The sequence below is a fragment of the Passer domesticus genome, chromosome 6 (genome assembly GCF_036417665.1).
Source record: "Passer domesticus isolate bPasDom1 chromosome 6, bPasDom1.hap1, whole genome shotgun sequence".
In the NCBI taxonomy this organism is placed as follows: Eukaryota; Metazoa; Chordata; class Aves; order Passeriformes; family Passeridae; genus Passer; species Passer domesticus.
In genome coordinates, this window is record NC_087479.1 from 5,472,390 (window position 1) to 5,490,180 (window position 17,791).

The 17,791-nt window shown below is 55.3% G+C and overlaps 1 protein-coding gene across 1 annotated transcript; it reads left to right on the plus strand.

The window, feature by feature from the left end:
• The first annotated feature begins 8,756 nt into the window (after positions 1–8,756).
• On the plus strand, positions 8,757–10,960 carry SIX1 (SIX homeobox 1). Its single transcript, XM_064422595.1, has 2 exons — positions 8,757–9,568; positions 10,544–10,960. Exons 1-2 carry the CDS (start codon positions 9,009–9,011, stop codon positions 10,830–10,832), a joined length of 849 nt encoding a protein of 282 aa, XP_064278665.1. The 5' UTR covers positions 8,757–9,008; the 3' UTR covers positions 10,833–10,960.
• The last annotated feature ends 6,831 nt before the right edge of the window (positions 10,961–17,791 follow it).

A 17,791-nucleotide genomic window follows, 5' to 3' on the forward strand; every position in this document is an offset into this window, starting at 1 on the left:
AGTCACTAGATCAGACTCTGTGATCTGATCCACTCGAGGCACAAAGGACATTAAAATAGAGCTGAAACTCAAATTTGATGAAGCCAAGAGAGAGCAAAGCTGGGTGTAATTAACCTACAAGATTCACGGGCACAAATTATCACAGAGGCCAAGAGCTTGTCCCTGAAAGTGTAGATATGTATATATATTTATACACACACCTGAGCAGATATAAATATATGTGTATAACTGTGTTCTCTCAGGGCTGAAAAGGAGTTGACAGCACCATTCAGTTTTTCCCCCAGCTCCAAGACAAGATCAAATAGACGTCGGTATTTTCTGACAGATGTTTGTCTAGACCTGTTTTTAAACAGAGAATCTCCCACCTCCCCAGGCAATTTATTCCAGCACTTCCTTTTCTTCTTCAGCTTCACACACACACGCACAGGTATCTTTGTCTCAGAAGGCGAGGGGAGCAGCCTCTGATGCCTTGCACATCAAAAGGCTTTGTGAAGTCATTTCTCATGGCAAGACCTTTCTTGCGGGTGACGTACGAGCCCAAAAGATCCCATCGTGACCTGAGGTGACAGGCTGGGCTTGGGGGACAGCAGATGGGGCAAGGGGGGGCAAATGGGGAAGGAGGGGGAAATTCAGGCTTTTCCTTATTAACCCGTCAGATTTGTCTGCTGATAACACAGAGCAGCTTTGTACGCTCCATTTTTAGACTCAGACGTTAAGTTCCTCTCTTTTTTTGATGGAATAAATACACTTTTGGCTTCTCCAGCAGCCACCTCAGAAGAGATGCTGTCCTGTCAAACTTCAGTAAGGCAGAGGAAGGGATGAGGAATGAGGCTGTGCAGCTGGAATATGTAAAAGGCAGGATGGAGGGTAGCACTTTTCCAGCCACCCTGGATATCTATTACCTCCACTTTTGGACTGACAATGCACCAAATGTTTCATTGCCTGGGGCCTTACAAAGCTGACCAGCTTTTATAGCTGAAAGCACTAATGTAGAAAGGCAATTGGGAATTAATTATTTAATGTGGTTCTCATTGGTAGAAAGCTTCCACCCCTCCTGCATCTCAGCTACCATTATACATATGTTGCTTTTCTTCAGACTACAGTGATTAGACAGCAGAGGAAAATGATGGCTAAGTCCTGTTCCCACTTGCAATGAACTCCATTTAACTCAGCAGATTTGCATTCAAAAACCAAGGGCACAGTTTGGCCCCGTGCTAGGAAAACATTGTTTATGACAAAAAAAAAAAAAAACCAAAAAAAACATAAATAGATTGCAGCATCTCAATTTCTGAAAATAAGCCTTTTCATACATGTGCTCCCAAATTCCCTCTTTGAAAGGCAGAATATTCCTACTTAAAAATTAAAATCCATGCAAGTAGCTCTATCTGTAGGAAATAACATCAAGCTCCTTTTAATTTGGCTTTTTGGATGCCTCACTGGAGCAGGAAGAAAGGTGTATCCCAAATCCACTACACATTGGTTCAGCTCCAACTTCTCCCCAATTCTAAGATGAGCATCTATTTCATTTAGAGCCTTTTTAGTTATGACCTGTGAAGAAGCAAATGTCCTTTTGAAGATCTCCCTGCAACAGCTGCATGCCAGAGACTCTTGGCCAAGTTACTTAAAAAGCTTAAGGATCAGGCCCCACGTATTTAAAAAAACAAAGTGCAAAATAAGATTGTACAGTGGGGTTGAGAAGGGGCATGAACTTACCTGTCAGTTGTGATACGTGGGAAACTGGTAACTGCTTCCCTGCAGTCAACACCTCCAGAATCATTCCAGGTGAAGCTCCAACAGCATCCTGCTGAAATTCATGTAGTGAATTACACCAGGAATTAATTTATTGCAATGTGTCATATTTTTCCAAATACAAAATATATTGGGTTCGCCTTTTTTTTTTTTTTTTTTTGGCCCTTCAGATGAAAGATATACGTCTGTACAGATGTGCTTTTCTAAGATCCAGTGGCATGAAACCTGAAATGCCCCAGCAAGATTCAGGAGCGAGTTTTAATCACCATGGAAGCACGACCCTTTTGAAGGTCTATGAAATTATACACCCAGGTCTGAGAAGAGTAAACCTATCCGTCTGGAGAGATCTGCTGATAAACAGAGACAACTCATTTTCTGCTGCATTATGTGCTGTTTGAAAAAAAAAAATCAGATGTTAGAGACAGGTTTGCGCTGGGAAGAGAAACGAGGAGAGCTGGGAGAGGCTTTCTGTGAGGGAAAAGGGAAGGCAGCGTGAAAGTATTCCCTGCAAATTCAGGAGGTGGAAGAGAAGACGGGCTGAGCATCTCTCAGGGCCAGACAGAGCAAGGCTGGCGACGACAGAGGCATATGGAGACCCACCCAGGGCGCAGACAGAGCGGAGGACCCCCGGCCCTCGGCTCACGCAAGGTGACCTTTCCCCTCTCTAAAATTTCAAAGCTGGCGTTGCCGGCGCTGAGCAGACTGTGTGCCATATGTAACATGACCTCAGCTCTGCTCTGCCAAGCCACTGATGGCATCACTAATGAGAGGTGAAAGGTCCCCTCCTTGCAGCCAGCCTGGAAAGCCACCAGGGCGGTGGGTGCGGGATGGGCCCCCCAGCCCTGGGTCCCCACAGCCCCCTGCTGCCACACGTGGGTGCCCACTGACCCACCACAGGCACACACACACCCCTGCAAAAGGGTGATGCTGCCTTCCTCCCTTGGCCCAGCTGAAACTGGCACAGTCCCACAGCAATGGAATATTTGTTCAGTACCCGAATGCAAAGCACAGGGGCAAACAGAGCCTGGGATGTAAATCCTGTCCCCAGCCCAGCTGCCAGCCTCGCAGCCTCCTGCTCCCAGTGTGGATCGTGCGGTGGCCACGTGGGGAGGAGGATTTGTGCTGGGGGATGGCACAGAGGGAGGAGAGCCTCAAAGTGCCTGCCTCGATCCGGGGAGGACCCAAAATGTAATTTAGATTTTTTTTTTTCTGAGCATTTTGCACAGAAATCATTATAATAATATATTGCACCCAAAAAAAAAAAAACAAAAAAAAAACAAAAAAAAAAAAAAAAAAAAAAAACACAAAAAAAAAACCCCATCAACCCTGCTGCCTTTTTGTTGTTGTTCCTTTTTTAAATAAGGGGTTTCTTGCAGTTTTCCCAGTGTCCAGCGCCCCCATCCTAGCCATCACCTAAGGCAGGGACAGACGGGAGCCACCCCCGAACTCCCTGCCCCAGACGTGTGAGTGCGGGTGGGACTCACAGACGCGGGTGGGGTGCGGATCCCGGGTGGGTCCGTGCACACGGGGCTGCGGGGTGAGCCCGCCGGAGCTCTGCGGGAGCGGGGATGTCGCACACGCGGGTGGGGTGACAGCGCGGGTGACACACGGGTGGCTCACAGCCTGGGTGCCACACGGGTGGGCTCCGGTGCCCCGCAGCCCCAGCCCAGCCCCGGCGCCCCGGGGGCACCGGCCGGGCTGGAGCCGCCTCCCCGGGCGCACGGCGCGCAGAAGGCGCCCGTGGTTTGTTTCGCTTCTGGAGTGACTCATTCCTGGCAGATGTGGCACGGCCGAGGTGCAGCGGGGACTCACCCACGCCCTCAGGACAAACACCCCACCCGCGGCCGTGCTGCTGCCTCCCCACGCAGGGCCAGACCCCGCGGGGAAGGGGCTGCCTTTACCCCTCGCTGCTCTTCTGCCGGGGATTCACTTTTACATCGCGCCCGGCGCTGCGAGATTCGATTTTTCGTTCCAAATGTTATTCTGCCCCTCGCCCTCAGCGCACCCTGCTCTCACAGGGGCTCAGGCGAGGCTGCCCACGCGTGTTGGGGGGCGCTGGGCCATACCCAGCTGCCGGCCGAGGAGCGGCCGCAGAGGGGCAGCTGGGGCGTGTTTTTCACCCACGGAGGAGCCGCATCCCGAGGGAACATCCTGCAGAGAAGCAGCGCTCGAACCCGCGGCAGCCCCGCGCCTGGCTTGGCCGCAGCCTAATTCCTGCTGCGGTATCTTATTTAAAAAAAAATTAAAAATTAAGAAAGAGGCAGAAGTTGCAGCTAACATTGCCTCGCGTTACGGCAAACGCTGTTACGCTGGGAAAAGAGAGAAAAACAGCGTCGGGAGTAAGAGAATCTCAGCGCTGGTACCGCGCATCCCTGCGCGCCCGCGGGGGATCCCAGCGCCCCTTTCCCCCCTCGGCGTGGGGTCCACCCTGAGGGGCGCTGGGGCGAGCAGCTGGGCATGGAGGGGTGGGGGTCGCCCCCTCGGAGCGGGGGGCTGCAGCTGCGCCCCCCGGGTACCCCCGGGCCGTGTCACGGCCGCGGACGCGCGGGGAGAGGCAGCGCGGCCCGCGCCGGCTGCGAGGGGAGCCGGCCAAGCTCCCGTGCAGAAAAGGAGTTAAACCCCGCCGTTGTCCTTTGATTTAGGAAATGGCTCATCCAATTCAGTTCCAGATTATTCAGGGGCAGGCTGCCTCGCTCGCTCCCTCTCTCCCCACACCAGCCCAAACATCTTGAAGTAATCAGCAGCTGAGAACGGAGACGTCCCCCTGGCATCTCAGGTTAAAGAAGGAGGTCCAGGAAAATGTGGTAGAGCCATTACAAGAAACCTGAGATGCATTCATCAGAGACTCCAATTGCCATCGCATTAGGATTGATTAGAGACCAGCAGTACCGTAATGACCCGGAAAGCGGGGCATACGGGGATTATTAATATCAGACTTCTCAAAGGGAAAAAAAAAAGGGAAAGGAAAGGAGAAGAGGCAAAAAAAAAAAAAAAAAAAAAAAAAAAAAAAAAAAAAAAAAAAAAAAAAAGGCAGGAAAACCCGGAGGAAAATAGGGAAGAAGCAGGAGGGAAAATCTAAAAAACAAAAGCACATCGCGGGGCTGCTGACTTACCTGAGAGCACAGGCACCGGCGAGCCGCACCGACGAGAATTTATCTAACTCCTGGGGGGGAAAAAAGCAAACAAACATGGAAAAAATCGCCTCTGGACCCCCTGAAATCGCCTGCTCCCATGCACGGCTCGCACAGAGACTCCCAGCGCTGTGGCCACGGGCCGGGTTCGGGGGTCCAGCCCGGGCTCCCCCTCCCGGGCCAAAGGACGCCGGTCCCCGGGCTGGCGACAGCAAGGACAAGTAAAAGAGCCACCAAAGAGGAGCAAGGAGACCTCGGTGGCTCGTCTCCTTCTCAGTTCCCTGCGCCAAAACAAATCAGCCCCTCCTGGTCTCGGTTTAAATGTAGCTCACTGGATAATTAACTCCATCTTTCCAGCCCTGCTTTAACTGTTTATTTAGTGTCACCCCGTATTACCATCACTAGCACTTTCCTCTGAACAGGAGGAGCTGGAGGGTTTCACCTCCCAAAAGGAAATTCTTCGTAGCTTAAAAGAATCAGCATCCAGGAGGTACATTAGCGAAAAAGGAAGGGGGGAACGGGATCTAGGGGGTCCCGTGGCAAAAGCAGGAGGAAATAAGGGTGGAGGTGGGGGGACAGGGACAGAAAGACGTATCGGCCCTCGGAGAGAAGAAAACAACGCGTGATCACCTCTAATCCTTTGAAAAAATGTCCCGGTAAGTGCGCGAAGAAAGAGCCCTTTGTGCCCTGGGGATCGGCCACACCGGGAAGGCCTTATCCTCATCCTCATCCTCCTCCTGCCCAGCATCCCGGCCTGACCCCGCTGCGTGCGGGGGGACCCTCGCCGGGCACCCCCGGGGCGCGGGGCCCGGGCAGGGACGCGGCCCCCGCCCCGGGACAGCGGCTTTGTTTTTACAGGTGTCGGGAGGGCAATTTACTAACAAGTAATTAAAGGTCGCACCGGTTTGCAGGCGAGCCGGGCCAGAGGCTGCTGCAGGAGAAGAGCGGTGCATGTGGAGAGAGGGGTTTGTTCTTCCTCGTTAAAAAATAGAATAATAAAGGAGTGGGGGGGGGGGGGGGGGAGAGAGGGGGAGAAAGAAAATACAAATCCTTTATTGTTGGGGAATAAGCCGGGAAGCTGGCTGTCTCCCTGCGCCCCGCATTCGGCGGGGAAGGCGGCGCGGATCCGGTATCACGTTGCAGATCCTCGCTCGAGATAACGAAATGCGATCTATTTTTCAGAACAGCAAGTGGATGGGAAAGGAGCCTCTACAACATAAACCTCATTGACTTAATGGGTCGGTTTTGGATTTCGCCTTCGAAATGTTCGGCGAGTGGCAGCGTTGTGTTTCTGCCCCGCCGGTTCCCAGCCTCCAGCCCCGCTTCTCATCCCGACGAGAAGCGGCTCCCAAAAACCCGCTGCTGGTTTTATTTTGTTGCGCTATTTGTTTCCTCTAGACCCTCGCACTTCTAGAAAAAAAAAAATTAAATTTTACTTTTGATTGGGGAAGAGCTTTATTTCTAATCTCGGAAGGAAATTGGGGATATATTTTGTTTACTTTTTTTTTCCTGCTTTCTTTTGATTTTCTGGCGAAATCGAGGAAAAACTCGCAGCGCGTTGCGTGGGCTCCATCTTCATCCCCGCCCTGCGCTGTATAAATACATCGAATAAATAAGGGAATAACTGAATTTCCCGCACAAACAGAGCCGATGGGTGCCCGGGCAATGGGGGCGAGCAGCGGAGGCCCCCTCGCTCGGCCGCCTCCTCTCCGCGGGCGCGGAGGAGCCAGGCCCCGGCGGCGGGGGCAGCCCGGCAGCTCCGGGAGATGCTCCGGGAGGTGCTGCCAGGAGATGCTCCGGGTGATGCTGCCCGGCTGCTCCTGCTCCGCCGGCAAAGAAAGCCCCGAGAGGGGCCGGCGGCAGCTCTGCGCCGTTGTCTTCTTCGGTGGCTTTTTGTTTATTTGCATCTTCCTTTTTTATGGTTTGTTTTTATTTTTTGAGCGGCTAGAAACTCTCTTTTTGTTGTTGTTGCTTTTGTGGTTTTTTCCAAGGGTTAAATGGGATGGGGTGTTCTGGAAATACATTTGCCTCTTGGTTCGAAATGAAAGGTTCCTAATTTTTAGGAAAACCAACCCCGGAGCCTTAAGGAACATTGATGCTCAGCGGTCCTTGCCTGCAGAGCTCCCAGGTAGACCCCGGCGGGTCTGTCCCCTCCTTTTGTGAATTTTGGTGAGAGGGGAGAATAAAGTCCCGCTCAAGAATCGCGAGGAAGCCTCCGCTCAGCCCTCGCCCGTGTCTGTCAGCTCTTCCGCCGGCCGCATCGGGATAATTTGCTTATTCCCAGCAAGAGCGGTGTTTGTTTTGGTCGGCCTTTTAAAGGAGGAGAAAAAAAAAAAAAAATAAAGAAGAGAACAACAACAAAAAAAGGAGAACTGTGAGGGCAAGAGAAGCCCGCTGTCGTTACAATGCCCAGGGGCTTCCCCAGTCCCGCGCTGCGTTTCTCTCCTCCTCATCCAGAAGTTACAAACCCTCAGGTCCGTGCTCTTCCCGAGCTGAGCGCCTCCTTAGAAAGAAGAAAATAAAATTTAAAATGAACAACAATAGAAATGAGGGATGGGGGAACCCACCCCTAGGCTGGGCAGGGCGCTGCTCCTCCAGGACGCGGCCGCGGGCGAGCCCATGCCTTATAATTCTGCGCACTTGCTCCAGACTTTAGGGTATTAGTTGATTTTAGAGCCGGGTTTAAGGCTCCGTTCCGGTCCCCACACAGCTGCCTTGTCAATAAGGATCTGTTCCAAGTAGACATTCCTTCTGGGAGGACATTGCAGCTCTTTAAGACTTCATCTGCAACATCATAAGTACTAAAATAAAATGGCAAGGGAAAATTACCAGACACATGGTCATGGGATATGGAAGCGCCCTGACTCCAGCGGACATAGTACAGTCGCTGTACAGACTGGGTGGCAGGGGCTTAATTTAAACAGCCCCGAGACGAGAAGTACGTGGGAAAAACAACAATCCGGATTTAGGAAAATATCGGCCTTTCCCACGTCGTGGCACGGGCGGGGAGCGCCGAGCCCCGCGGCCGGAGCGGGCTCCCCTTCCCTCGGTGCAGTGAACTCAAATAAATCCGACTTGGTAGGTCAAATAAATCCCACTGTCTTAGTGAGGACAAACAGGTTTTAAAGAGCCCCGCGATGGCTCTTAGCACCCGCGGAACGAACCCATTCCTGAATCCAAAGCGTTCTGGAGTGTGCTTAAAATACGGGCTTCGACTTATCTAATCAAAGATAAATAGAGCCATAAAGACACCCCCAGCCCCCCGCGCCCTGCCCTTATCTCACCGCATTGTCCTCACCTCCCTGCTGACAATAGATTATCTTTGCTTAGGGAGCCTAATTGTTTTCTAATTTTTTTAAAATAATTGCTTTTTGAGCGGGGGTGTGCAAACGAGGATTAGGCTAATTAAAGCGCCGCCGCTGGGCGCTGCGCGGGGCTGCCCCGACCCTCCGCGCTCACGGGGCAGAGCGAGGGGCAGCAAAGGGGCGCACGGGCGTTATTCAGCCCCTCACGAACACATTATTTATTCATCCCCAGCTCCAAGGTAATTAAATACGCGCTGCCTGGGCGTGGGGGGAGGGTGGGCAGGAGTTTTGGGGCGGAAAAAAGATGGAAGGAAGAAAGAAAGAAAGACACGAGCCCGCCGGCAGCGGCTTCCCCGGGGATGCGCCGGGGCCGCACCCGCGCAGAGGCGGCGGCGGGACGCGCAGCCGCGGCCGGGGCCGTGTCCCCGCCGCCAGGCCCCGCCCGCCCGTGCCGAGGCTCTGCCCGCCGGGCCGGGCTGGGCTGGGCTGGGCTGGGCTGGCCGGGCTGGGCCGGGCCGGGCCGGGGGTGCCCAATCAGCGCGGCGCGGGGGCTCGGGCGCTTTAAGCGCGGCGGCGGCGGAGCGGGGACAAAGTCCCCCCGGCGGCGCGACGAGCATCCCCGCTCGCCCCACACACCGCCCTCGGCTGCCGCTGCGCCTCCCCGCTCTGGGGCCGGCACCGGGATCGGGATCAGCACCGGGCCCGGGCCCGGCGGGCGCCTACCCCGCGCCCCTCCGCCGCCGCGCTCCCGCGGGGTGCCCGTCGCCTCCTCCTCCTCCTCCTCCTTCTCCTCGTCCTGCTGCGGCCGCCGCCGCGCCCGGCCATGTCGATGCTGCCGTCGTTTGGCTTCACGCAGGAGCAGGTCGCCTGCGTCTGCGAGGTGCTGCAGCAAGGGGGGAACCTGGAGAGGCTGGGCCGCTTCCTCTGGTCGCTGCCGGCCTGCGACCACCTGCACAAGAACGAGAGCGTCCTCAAGGCCAAGGCGGTGGTGGCCTTCCACCGCGGCAACTTCCGCGAGCTCTACAAGATCCTGGAGAGCCACCAGTTCTCGCCGCACAACCACCCCAAGCTGCAGCAGCTCTGGCTGAAGGCGCACTACGTGGAAGCCGAGAAGCTGCGGGGCAGACCCTTGGGCGCCGTCGGCAAGTACCGCGTCCGCCGAAAATTCCCTTTGCCCCGCACCATCTGGGACGGCGAGGAAACCAGCTACTGCTTCAAGGAGAAATCCCGGGGCGTGCTGCGGGAGTGGTACGCCCACAACCCCTACCCGTCCCCCCGGGAGAAGCGGGAGCTGGCGGAAGCCACCGGTCTCACCACCACCCAGGTCAGCAACTGGTTCAAGAACAGAAGGCAACGGGACCGAGCGGCGGAGGCGAAGGAAAGGTACGTGCCGCCCTCCGATCCCCGCTTTTTCCATGTTCCACCGCGCGGGGGGCGTTTGGGAGCCCCGGGAGCTGCTCCGGGAGCGCGGCGAGTGCCCGGAGCCGGATGGGATAGGAGCGATGAAAACACACGGTTCCCTTCTAGTCCCCCCCTTTTTTTTTTTTTTTCTTTTTTTTTTTTTTTTTTTTTTTCTTTCCTCGTAAACCGCCTTGCCTTTTCCCCTTCCGTGGACACCCGAACGGGTTTTTCACTCGACCTCACCTGCCCTGGGGGAACAACGAGCCCCCACCGTCCCCTTCCAGGCCGCTCCGCCGCCTTTGTTTGCTGCCTGCCTTCCCGAGCAAACCGGCAGCGATGCGGAGCCTCCGGGATGCCGGGCCGGGGTCGGGCAGGGCAGCTCTGGAGCTCGGAGCAGAGAAGAGATGCAGCTCCGGGATGGCGAGGGTGGGAGGCAGAGGAGACCGGGATGGGGACGCGCTGGCCGGGCCGCCCGTACCGAGGCCATCCCGGACCCCGCAGGCGACGCGATGGCCTCGGTGCGAGGCGGCAGCTCGGCCCGGAGAGGCAGAACCACGGAGGACATCTCCTTCTGTCTGCCACCGAGCCGCCTGGAAAAACCCCGCACCCAGCTCGTCCCCGGGCCGCGCTTTCATTTTTAATTAAAAAGAAAGGAAAACCGCCCCGCAAAAAAAAAAAAAAATCCCTTCCTCCAGTTTTCCCTCCTCACCTAAATAACTGGGCTGTTCAGTGTGTTTATTTGTAGGAGGGATAAAAGAAATAGGGGCGATCCGTTATGAAATTATTAGGATTGTTTTTTCCCCCTTGAGAAGCATCTGCTCCCACGCTGGAACTAAACGCGAAGGATTTACGGTGGGCATTAGCACAATGCCCATCCCCGCCGCCTCGTGCCCGCCCTAACATCCCCGTCGTGCCATTATATATACAAATTTTTAAATTTTTTTTGCCTTTCCGCAGAGAGAACACGGAAAACAACAACGCGGCCACCAACAAACCGAACCAACTCTCGCCTCTGGATGGGAGCAAACCCCTCATGTCCAGCTCCGAGGAAGAGTTTTCTCCTCCCCAAAGCCCGGATCAGAACTCGGTCCTGCTCTTGCAGGGGAACCTCAGCCACGCCAGGAGCTCCGGCTATTCCCTGAGCGGCTTGGCCGCATCCCAGACCCCGCACAGCCTCCAGGGCCACCAGCTCCAGGACTCGCTGCTGGGACCCCTCACGTCCAGCCTGGTGGATCTGGGATCCTAAAGGCCGCCGGAGGATCGGGAGAGGAGGTTCTGCTCGGGGACAGAGGCTCTGGGCTGTACATAGAGGACAGCACCCGGTTTTACAGGGCACCCGCTGATTGTTAACGGGACTCTCATCTCTTTTCACACAACCCCACATCGGCTCTTGCTCCAGCTCCCCCTCAGCGTCTCCCACCATCACCACGATTTTTTAATTAATTTTTTTTTTCCACGTAGCCAAACGCAGAGAGCGGCAATAACCCTCATCGGCCCTTCGAGTCCAAACGAGTTGGTCCCAACGGGAATTACAAAAAAAAAAAAAAAAAAAAAAAAAAGAAAAAAAAAAGAAAAAAAAAAGAAAATAAATAAAACCCCCAACCCCTGCTGGATCCGATTCTACCCAAACAAATCCCAGCGCCGCGGGCGCGGTGGGGCAGGGTCGGCCGGCACATCCCTGCTGCTGCCTGGCCCGGTCCCCGAGGAGCTGGGACGGGGACAGAGGGAGAGAACCGCTGTGCTGAGCCCTGTGGCCGAGTGGGAGGAGGGAGGGGAAGTTACGTTTACATTTTTCATATTTAGCCTTACCAAAAAGATTTCGATGTAGTTTAAATTTTAAAAAAATTAAAAAAAAAAAAAAAGAAAGAAAGAAAAAAAGAGTGGAAAAAAATATATCAAAAGCTGCAGTATTAGAGTTTTACCAAGTGCCTGTGTCTGACCGCGGCCGTGCGAGGCAGATACTGAGTGGGCTCCCGTGGACCCGCGTCCCCCACTTTTCTCCTCTTCGGTGGTGAAATGCATCGATGTGGCTAAAAATTAGGATAACAATAGTAATAATAAAAGTCGACGGCCATTTCCTCCCGAGCTGCGCCGCCAGTTCCCCGTTGCCTTCTCCCGTCTGTGCCCGCTCGCCGCCTCCCTCCTCCGGCTTGCAGAGAGCCCGCGGATGACGCTGCCTGTCTCGAGTATTTGTTACCAAAAATCGCATGTGCTTTCGGGTTTATTTTCTATTGTACCTAAACAGTCTAAATTAAACAACGCTGATGGCAGAACACCCAGGCTGCGCTTTTCTTTGCAGGGGCCAGCCCGCGCCCCTCTGCCCGCCCTCGCCCCCTCCCCACGGGCTGCAGCGGAGGCTCGGGGCTGCGGGGAAGCCGGTGGCTTAGAAAGGGAGCCAGGACGGGGACAGGGGACCCGTGTAGCCCGCTGTGCCCCGAGGGAGCCGGGCAGGAGCAGCGCCCGGCCCCGCCGCCCGCCCCGTCGGGGCCTCGCTGGTGCCGGCGTTCCCTGTTAGCGTTTTGCATCATTAAGCGCGTGTTGATTCAAGCCGTGTTTGTGCTCGGGGTCTTGGGCCGTGGAGAAATGTCACCCTCTGCAGGAGGGCCTTGCCCGGCGCGTCCCTCCCGCTCCGGAGCCCCTCGGGGGTCCCCACCCGGCCCGGAACGCTGGAATGGTTTCCCGGCTCCCTCCGGACGGGACCCGCCGCCCCCTCGGGGGAAACGGAGCAGATCCCGCCGGGCTTTGTGGGGCATGGCCGGGGCAGGGGGCACCGAGGGCGGGGGGCGCAGATGCCGCGCAAACCGCGCGGGGGGCGCAGCCTCTTGCGCTCCTCCGCGGCCGCGGGAGCAGCGGGGGCAGGACCGGCGCTCTGGGGCGAGCATGGACCCCCCCTTTCTTGCTGTGCAGCGACCCCGACCTCGGCTGCCCGGCTGGGGACCCGCCGGGACGGTCCGTGCCCCGGTCCGGGCTCGCCCTCTTGTCCCTTCCCGGGGTCCTTCATCACCTTCCCGGGGTCTCATCCAGACCCACCGTGATCCGTCACAAAGCAGCGCAGCCGCTCCCGTCCCCCCGGGCAGAAAAGGGGAACTCCCGGGGAAATGCAGGATGGTTTTAGGGTCAGCAGCTGCGGGCTCAACGCCTCGAGGATGGATAAGCTCCAGCTCCGTTTTTTTTTCCCAAACCACGGGCTCGGTGAAGAGGAAGGATAAATATTGCCCGGGGCTCCAGCCCTGCGCGGCAGGAAAGCCAAGCAAGGACTCGCAAACCAGGAGTTATTTTCAAAGCAAACAGCTCAAAGGCGCTTCCTGCGTGTAGGCAGCGACAGGGCTGGTTGTCGAAGGCTGGGGAAGATCCCATGGGATGCTGCCCTTGCCCAAATCCCCCTTCCCAGCACACACCTGGCTCAGGCTCCCCGGCCTCAGAGCCCTACCCAGACCTGCTCTCCATTTCCCCAAAAGGGAGAGGGACGAGGCTGGCAGCAGGCAGGAGGTGGAAAAGAGGGATGGAGGGTTCTGAGGGCATCCCCCTGGAAATAACTCCCTGGCCAGCCGTCAGGTAGGAGCAGGGAGGCCCTGGAGCTGAGCCAGGCACAGGTTGCTGAGCTCTCCTCGATTAGGCTTGACCTCGCAGCAAGCTTTTCACAGCAGAGCCAGCCTGGGGAGGCAGCCTGAGGCTCTTTCTCACTAAGCTCTGCTTTGTATTTCCACCGGCAGGAAGGAGTTAATTCGCCCCCCACTCCCGTTCACCCCCCAGGACAGATTTCACACTGTGTCCAGGTCAGCCAAAAAAGGGGAGGAAACGAGAACAGCAGAATGATTAATTCTACCTGCTTTTCCCATGAGTGATCACCTGCTTTCGGGGTCATGAATAGCAGGTAGCTCTCTCCGTCTCCCACTCTGAGAGCCTCATTTGTTTGGTGACAGCTGAGTGACAAGACCTGAAATCCGAGCCCTCAACTTTGCCTGATGTGTGGATAAAACCCTGGATGTTCCCTCAAACATTTCAGGAAATGAAAGTTGTAACGCGATCCCTTGTGCGCCCACATCTCCCTCAGCAACACACAAAAGCTCAAAGGAACCTTCTCGGATTAAATTCAGCCTGGAGAGGATGGAAGGAAAATGGAGAGCAGGCTGAGAAAGCTGGAACTGGCAGGCTTTTCTTCAGCACTTATTGGAAATGTCTGTCCAAAGCAGGGATTTAGAAAGGTCACCTCTACCGTAAGCACTTCTTCCTCCATCAGAGTCAGACGGGCAGCCCGCTGCTCCCCAGCCCATCTCCACCTTTGGGACACCCTGGGGAGGGCTGTGGGGTGCTCTGAGATCCCCCAAGCAGGAAATTCAGTGTATAAAAGCAAATACCCAAGGCGAAAGGCAGCCCCCTGCTCTCTCCTGGTTTGATCTCCTGGGTCACGCTGAGCCAGCGCTGTCCTGTCCACAAACCACAGGTCTGCTCTGCCCCATCCTGCTGGAGCTCCTGCACTCCCCCACCAGCCCCCCGAGGGCCAGGTACAGTCCCGCTGTCTGCCCCCACAATCCTGGCCCAAATCCTCCACAGAAGCTGCTGGTCAGGAGTGGATGCTCGCCCAGCCCCTGGATTCAAGTCCAGCATTTCCAGGCCTGGCTCCCTTGCACATCCCCAGCTGCAATTCCAGGAGCCCGCAGCCAAGATGTGGCACATTTGTGCTCTGTGTCTCTGCAAGCCAGGCCTGAACAGCCAGAAAGTCAGAGTTTCATTTTAAGCACATGGGTTTGGGAACGTCAGCAACTGGAATGAGTCCAGGTGTGTGGTGCTGTCGGGATTAGGCCAAGGCATCCCAACCCCCTCTCTCCTGGGTAGGTGGTTTTATGGAGCCGCCTGTCACCAGGCAGCCAGTGGCTGCTTCTGCTGTTATCCAGCCTGAAGATAAAGTACTATTTAACAATTGTTTAACTATTCCTGAAGTGCTTCGGGATCTGCAGGCTCTGTAAAAGAAACAGCACATGCCCCGAGATAACTCTTCACCCCTGAGCTTCTCCCTTGCTCCTGCTTTTCTCCGGACTGCAGCCCATGAATGCTGCACAGGTGGAAAATCTCTCTGTCTGCCCACCCGATGTGCTTTGCTGTCAGCAATTTTGCACCCAAGGAGGAGCTTGCTGAGGGGTGACACTGCTGGACATTGCTGTCTGTACAAGCAGCCTTCAGGGCAGGTGCTGCAACCTGCCCCGTGTCATGAACAGCAGCAGAACACAGAGTTTGCACATCCTGGCTGTGGCAAGCCGTGTCCAGGGATGGATTTTGCTGTTCCTGTTGGGGCTGAGGCTGTCAGGCTTTCTGAGGGCACCAGGTGCTGTGTGGGGAGGGCAGAGGTGGCAGAGGCCGGATCTGCAGAGCTTGGGGGCAGCGTACAGAGTAACCCGAGACACTGCCGTCTTTCCCAGCTGCATGTGGACACAGCTTTAAATATGGAAATGAAGGAAAATTTGCTTTAATCTTCAGGCAGAGACAGAAAATTACCAGCTCCCCAGATATTTTTAGTGCTCACCTCACTACAGCCTCATGCTGCCTGGAAGGAGGCTCCAGGCTGAACCCCCAACCTGTGCCACCCTCCTTCCTTCCAGCTGGACTTTCACCAAGTGCAGGAACATTCCCTCTCTCCCTGTGGTTTGCAGCCTTCATCCACATCTCCTCAAGTTTTAAACACAGGTTGAATTTTCTCTGAAGCATATAATCCCAATCCTAATAATGAGGTTAAAGAGGCAGATTTCGTTCAATTACGGTTTCCTGTTTTCATTTGTCCAGTGCTTTTGGAAAATACCTCTGTGGGCAGAGTGACTCCTTCTCACCCCTGTCTCAGCTCCTCATCCACAGCTCAGCTCTGCAGGAACAGAGATGCTCTGGTATCTGCTCAGACTCAGATGAATTTCATCTCTGGTAGAGAAGTAGAGAAGGTAAGGGAAATCCTCATGCCTGCATCTCAGGGTGGAAGAAAAAGGGAAAACTTCTTTTTCTGACTTCAGGATGGAAAAGCTTTTAAGTTAATAGCTGGTGCATGGATCAGCCCTGTTTTACAGGAGGAAAACTGAGACCTGGGGAGATGACAGACCTGCTGAAGGTCAGAGCAAGGGCAGGTGATGGGGTGGGGAGGGCAGCTGGTGCTCTGCACTCCCACGCTGCCTCCCTTTATAGTGCCCATAATAAGTCACTGCATCTTATCATTATGTAACACAATATTCCTAATACGAGACAAAACCAATTGACTAAAAAACAATGCCAAATGAGGCTTGTGGCTGACACTCCCTGAAGAAATTGTCTCTTTTCTAGAACTGAAAAAACCTAACAAAAAAACCCCACACCAAACAAAAAAAGAGAAAAAAAACCCCAAGCAAATCAGAAACAATTGAAAAATGAAATCACATCTGCAAACTATCAGGGTGTTTCTCCTGAGCCCCACGGGGAGCCTGTGTCCCCCACCCCTGCTCCCCCTGCCCTGTGTGGGGTGCTGGGTGTCACAGGGACCTGCAGCTCTGTCCAGGAGGGCACAGGAGGGACTTTGTGGCAGTGCCAGCGATGCTGGCAGACACAGCCTTTGTGCAGCTTCATTCAACAGAAGGGCAGCATCATCCCAGAGCAAATCAGAGACGTATTTAGGGAATTAAGATCTTCCTAATGTCCTGGAGCTGGCAGGGAAACACGAAGAGAAAGAGTTCAAGCAGGAAAGAACTCCAGTTTACAAACTGCTGTTCCCTTGCTGGGAGCCCTCCCAGGCTGGCAGAGGCACTGGCACAAAGGAAGGGCAGAATTTACCAGGAATCCTGCCAGGGTTGCTTGGGTCTGCACAGCCAGCAGCTGCCCTCGGAGCAGGAATTTGCTGCAGGAGCAGCCCCAAAGGGAGCAGGAGCTGGGAATGCTGTGCAGGCTCAGCAGTGCCCATTGCAGGGGACAGCTCTGTCCCCTGCTGTGGTGGCCTCCAGCCCTGCTGGCAAACAGGGCCCCTCAGTGGGTCTGGGCTGGGGATGCCCTGCCCTGCCCCAGCCACCCTGGTGAGCTCTGCTGGGTGAGCAGTGGGGGAAGCAATGGCTGGGACAGCTCGGGATGGGTCACACAGCTCTGCTGCCCTGTGCAAGGGGACAGGCTGAAGCTTGAGCCTGCAGGAATCCCCCAGCCCTGGAAGTGCTCAGGGCCAGGCTGGATGGGGCTCTGAGCAAGCTGGTCTAGGAGAAGATGTCTCTGCCCATAGGATGGTCTTTAAAGTCCCTTTCAACCCAAACCATTCTACATTGCTGTGATTTTGTGAATATTTCTTTTCAGAAGTGCCCCTTGAGGCAGCTTCTCCACAAGCCAAGGAGGAGCTTGATGGGGAGGTGGGATTATACCTTGGGGGGAACAGCACAGGGGAAGGATGTGGGGATGCTGAAGCTGTGCCACTCCCAGGAGACACATTTCCTGCTGAAGTGGGCAGACACACTCAGGGCAACAAGCTGGCCAAGAGGCTGATGCCACCTGGGGCTGCACAGCTGTGTCTGTCACCCTCGTGTGCAGGATCTGCTTCTGAGCCCTCCAGGGCCCAAGGGTGACTTGAACTGGGTTCAAAAAGCCAGGCAAAGCAGGGCTTGAAGATGGAGAACTGCAGGAGGCTTTCTCAGAGACCCCCAGCAGGCAGGGCTGGGCTGGAGGAGAGCTTTAGCAGCAGGACCTCGGGGCTCTGCTGCTGGTCTGTGTGACTTCATCACCCCACAGGAGCCTGGCCCCGGGCTGGTGGGGGCAGTGGAGTGGCCAAAGCCTGGATGATCGTGGTGGGGGTGGTGAGCAGCTGCTCAGCCCCACCACCCCACTCCAGCCTGCTCCCACTCAGGGCTGAGCTCAAGCCTAGCAGGGAAGTTTTAGGGTGGAGGAGAATCAAGCAGAGGCTCTGCATGGTGATGGCTTTCAGGGAGGTGTTTAGCAGGCTTGATCCACACCAAATGTCCAAGCAGCTCATCACAGTGCTCCCTTCTAGTTTATGGATGTGCTGAATTTGCTAATCTACCCTAGATAAGAAAAAGAGGTGAAGTTGCATGATCTGAGGCACCAGTACAAGGGGGATTGGTTAATATCCTCCAAACCAGAAGGAAAAGAAGCAAAAAGGAGCCAAATCTGTGGATAGGACTGAGACATAACACATTCCCCCAGCAAAGAAGAGTCCAAGGTGGACACCACAATGGCTCTGCAGCAGCTGCAGGGTTAACT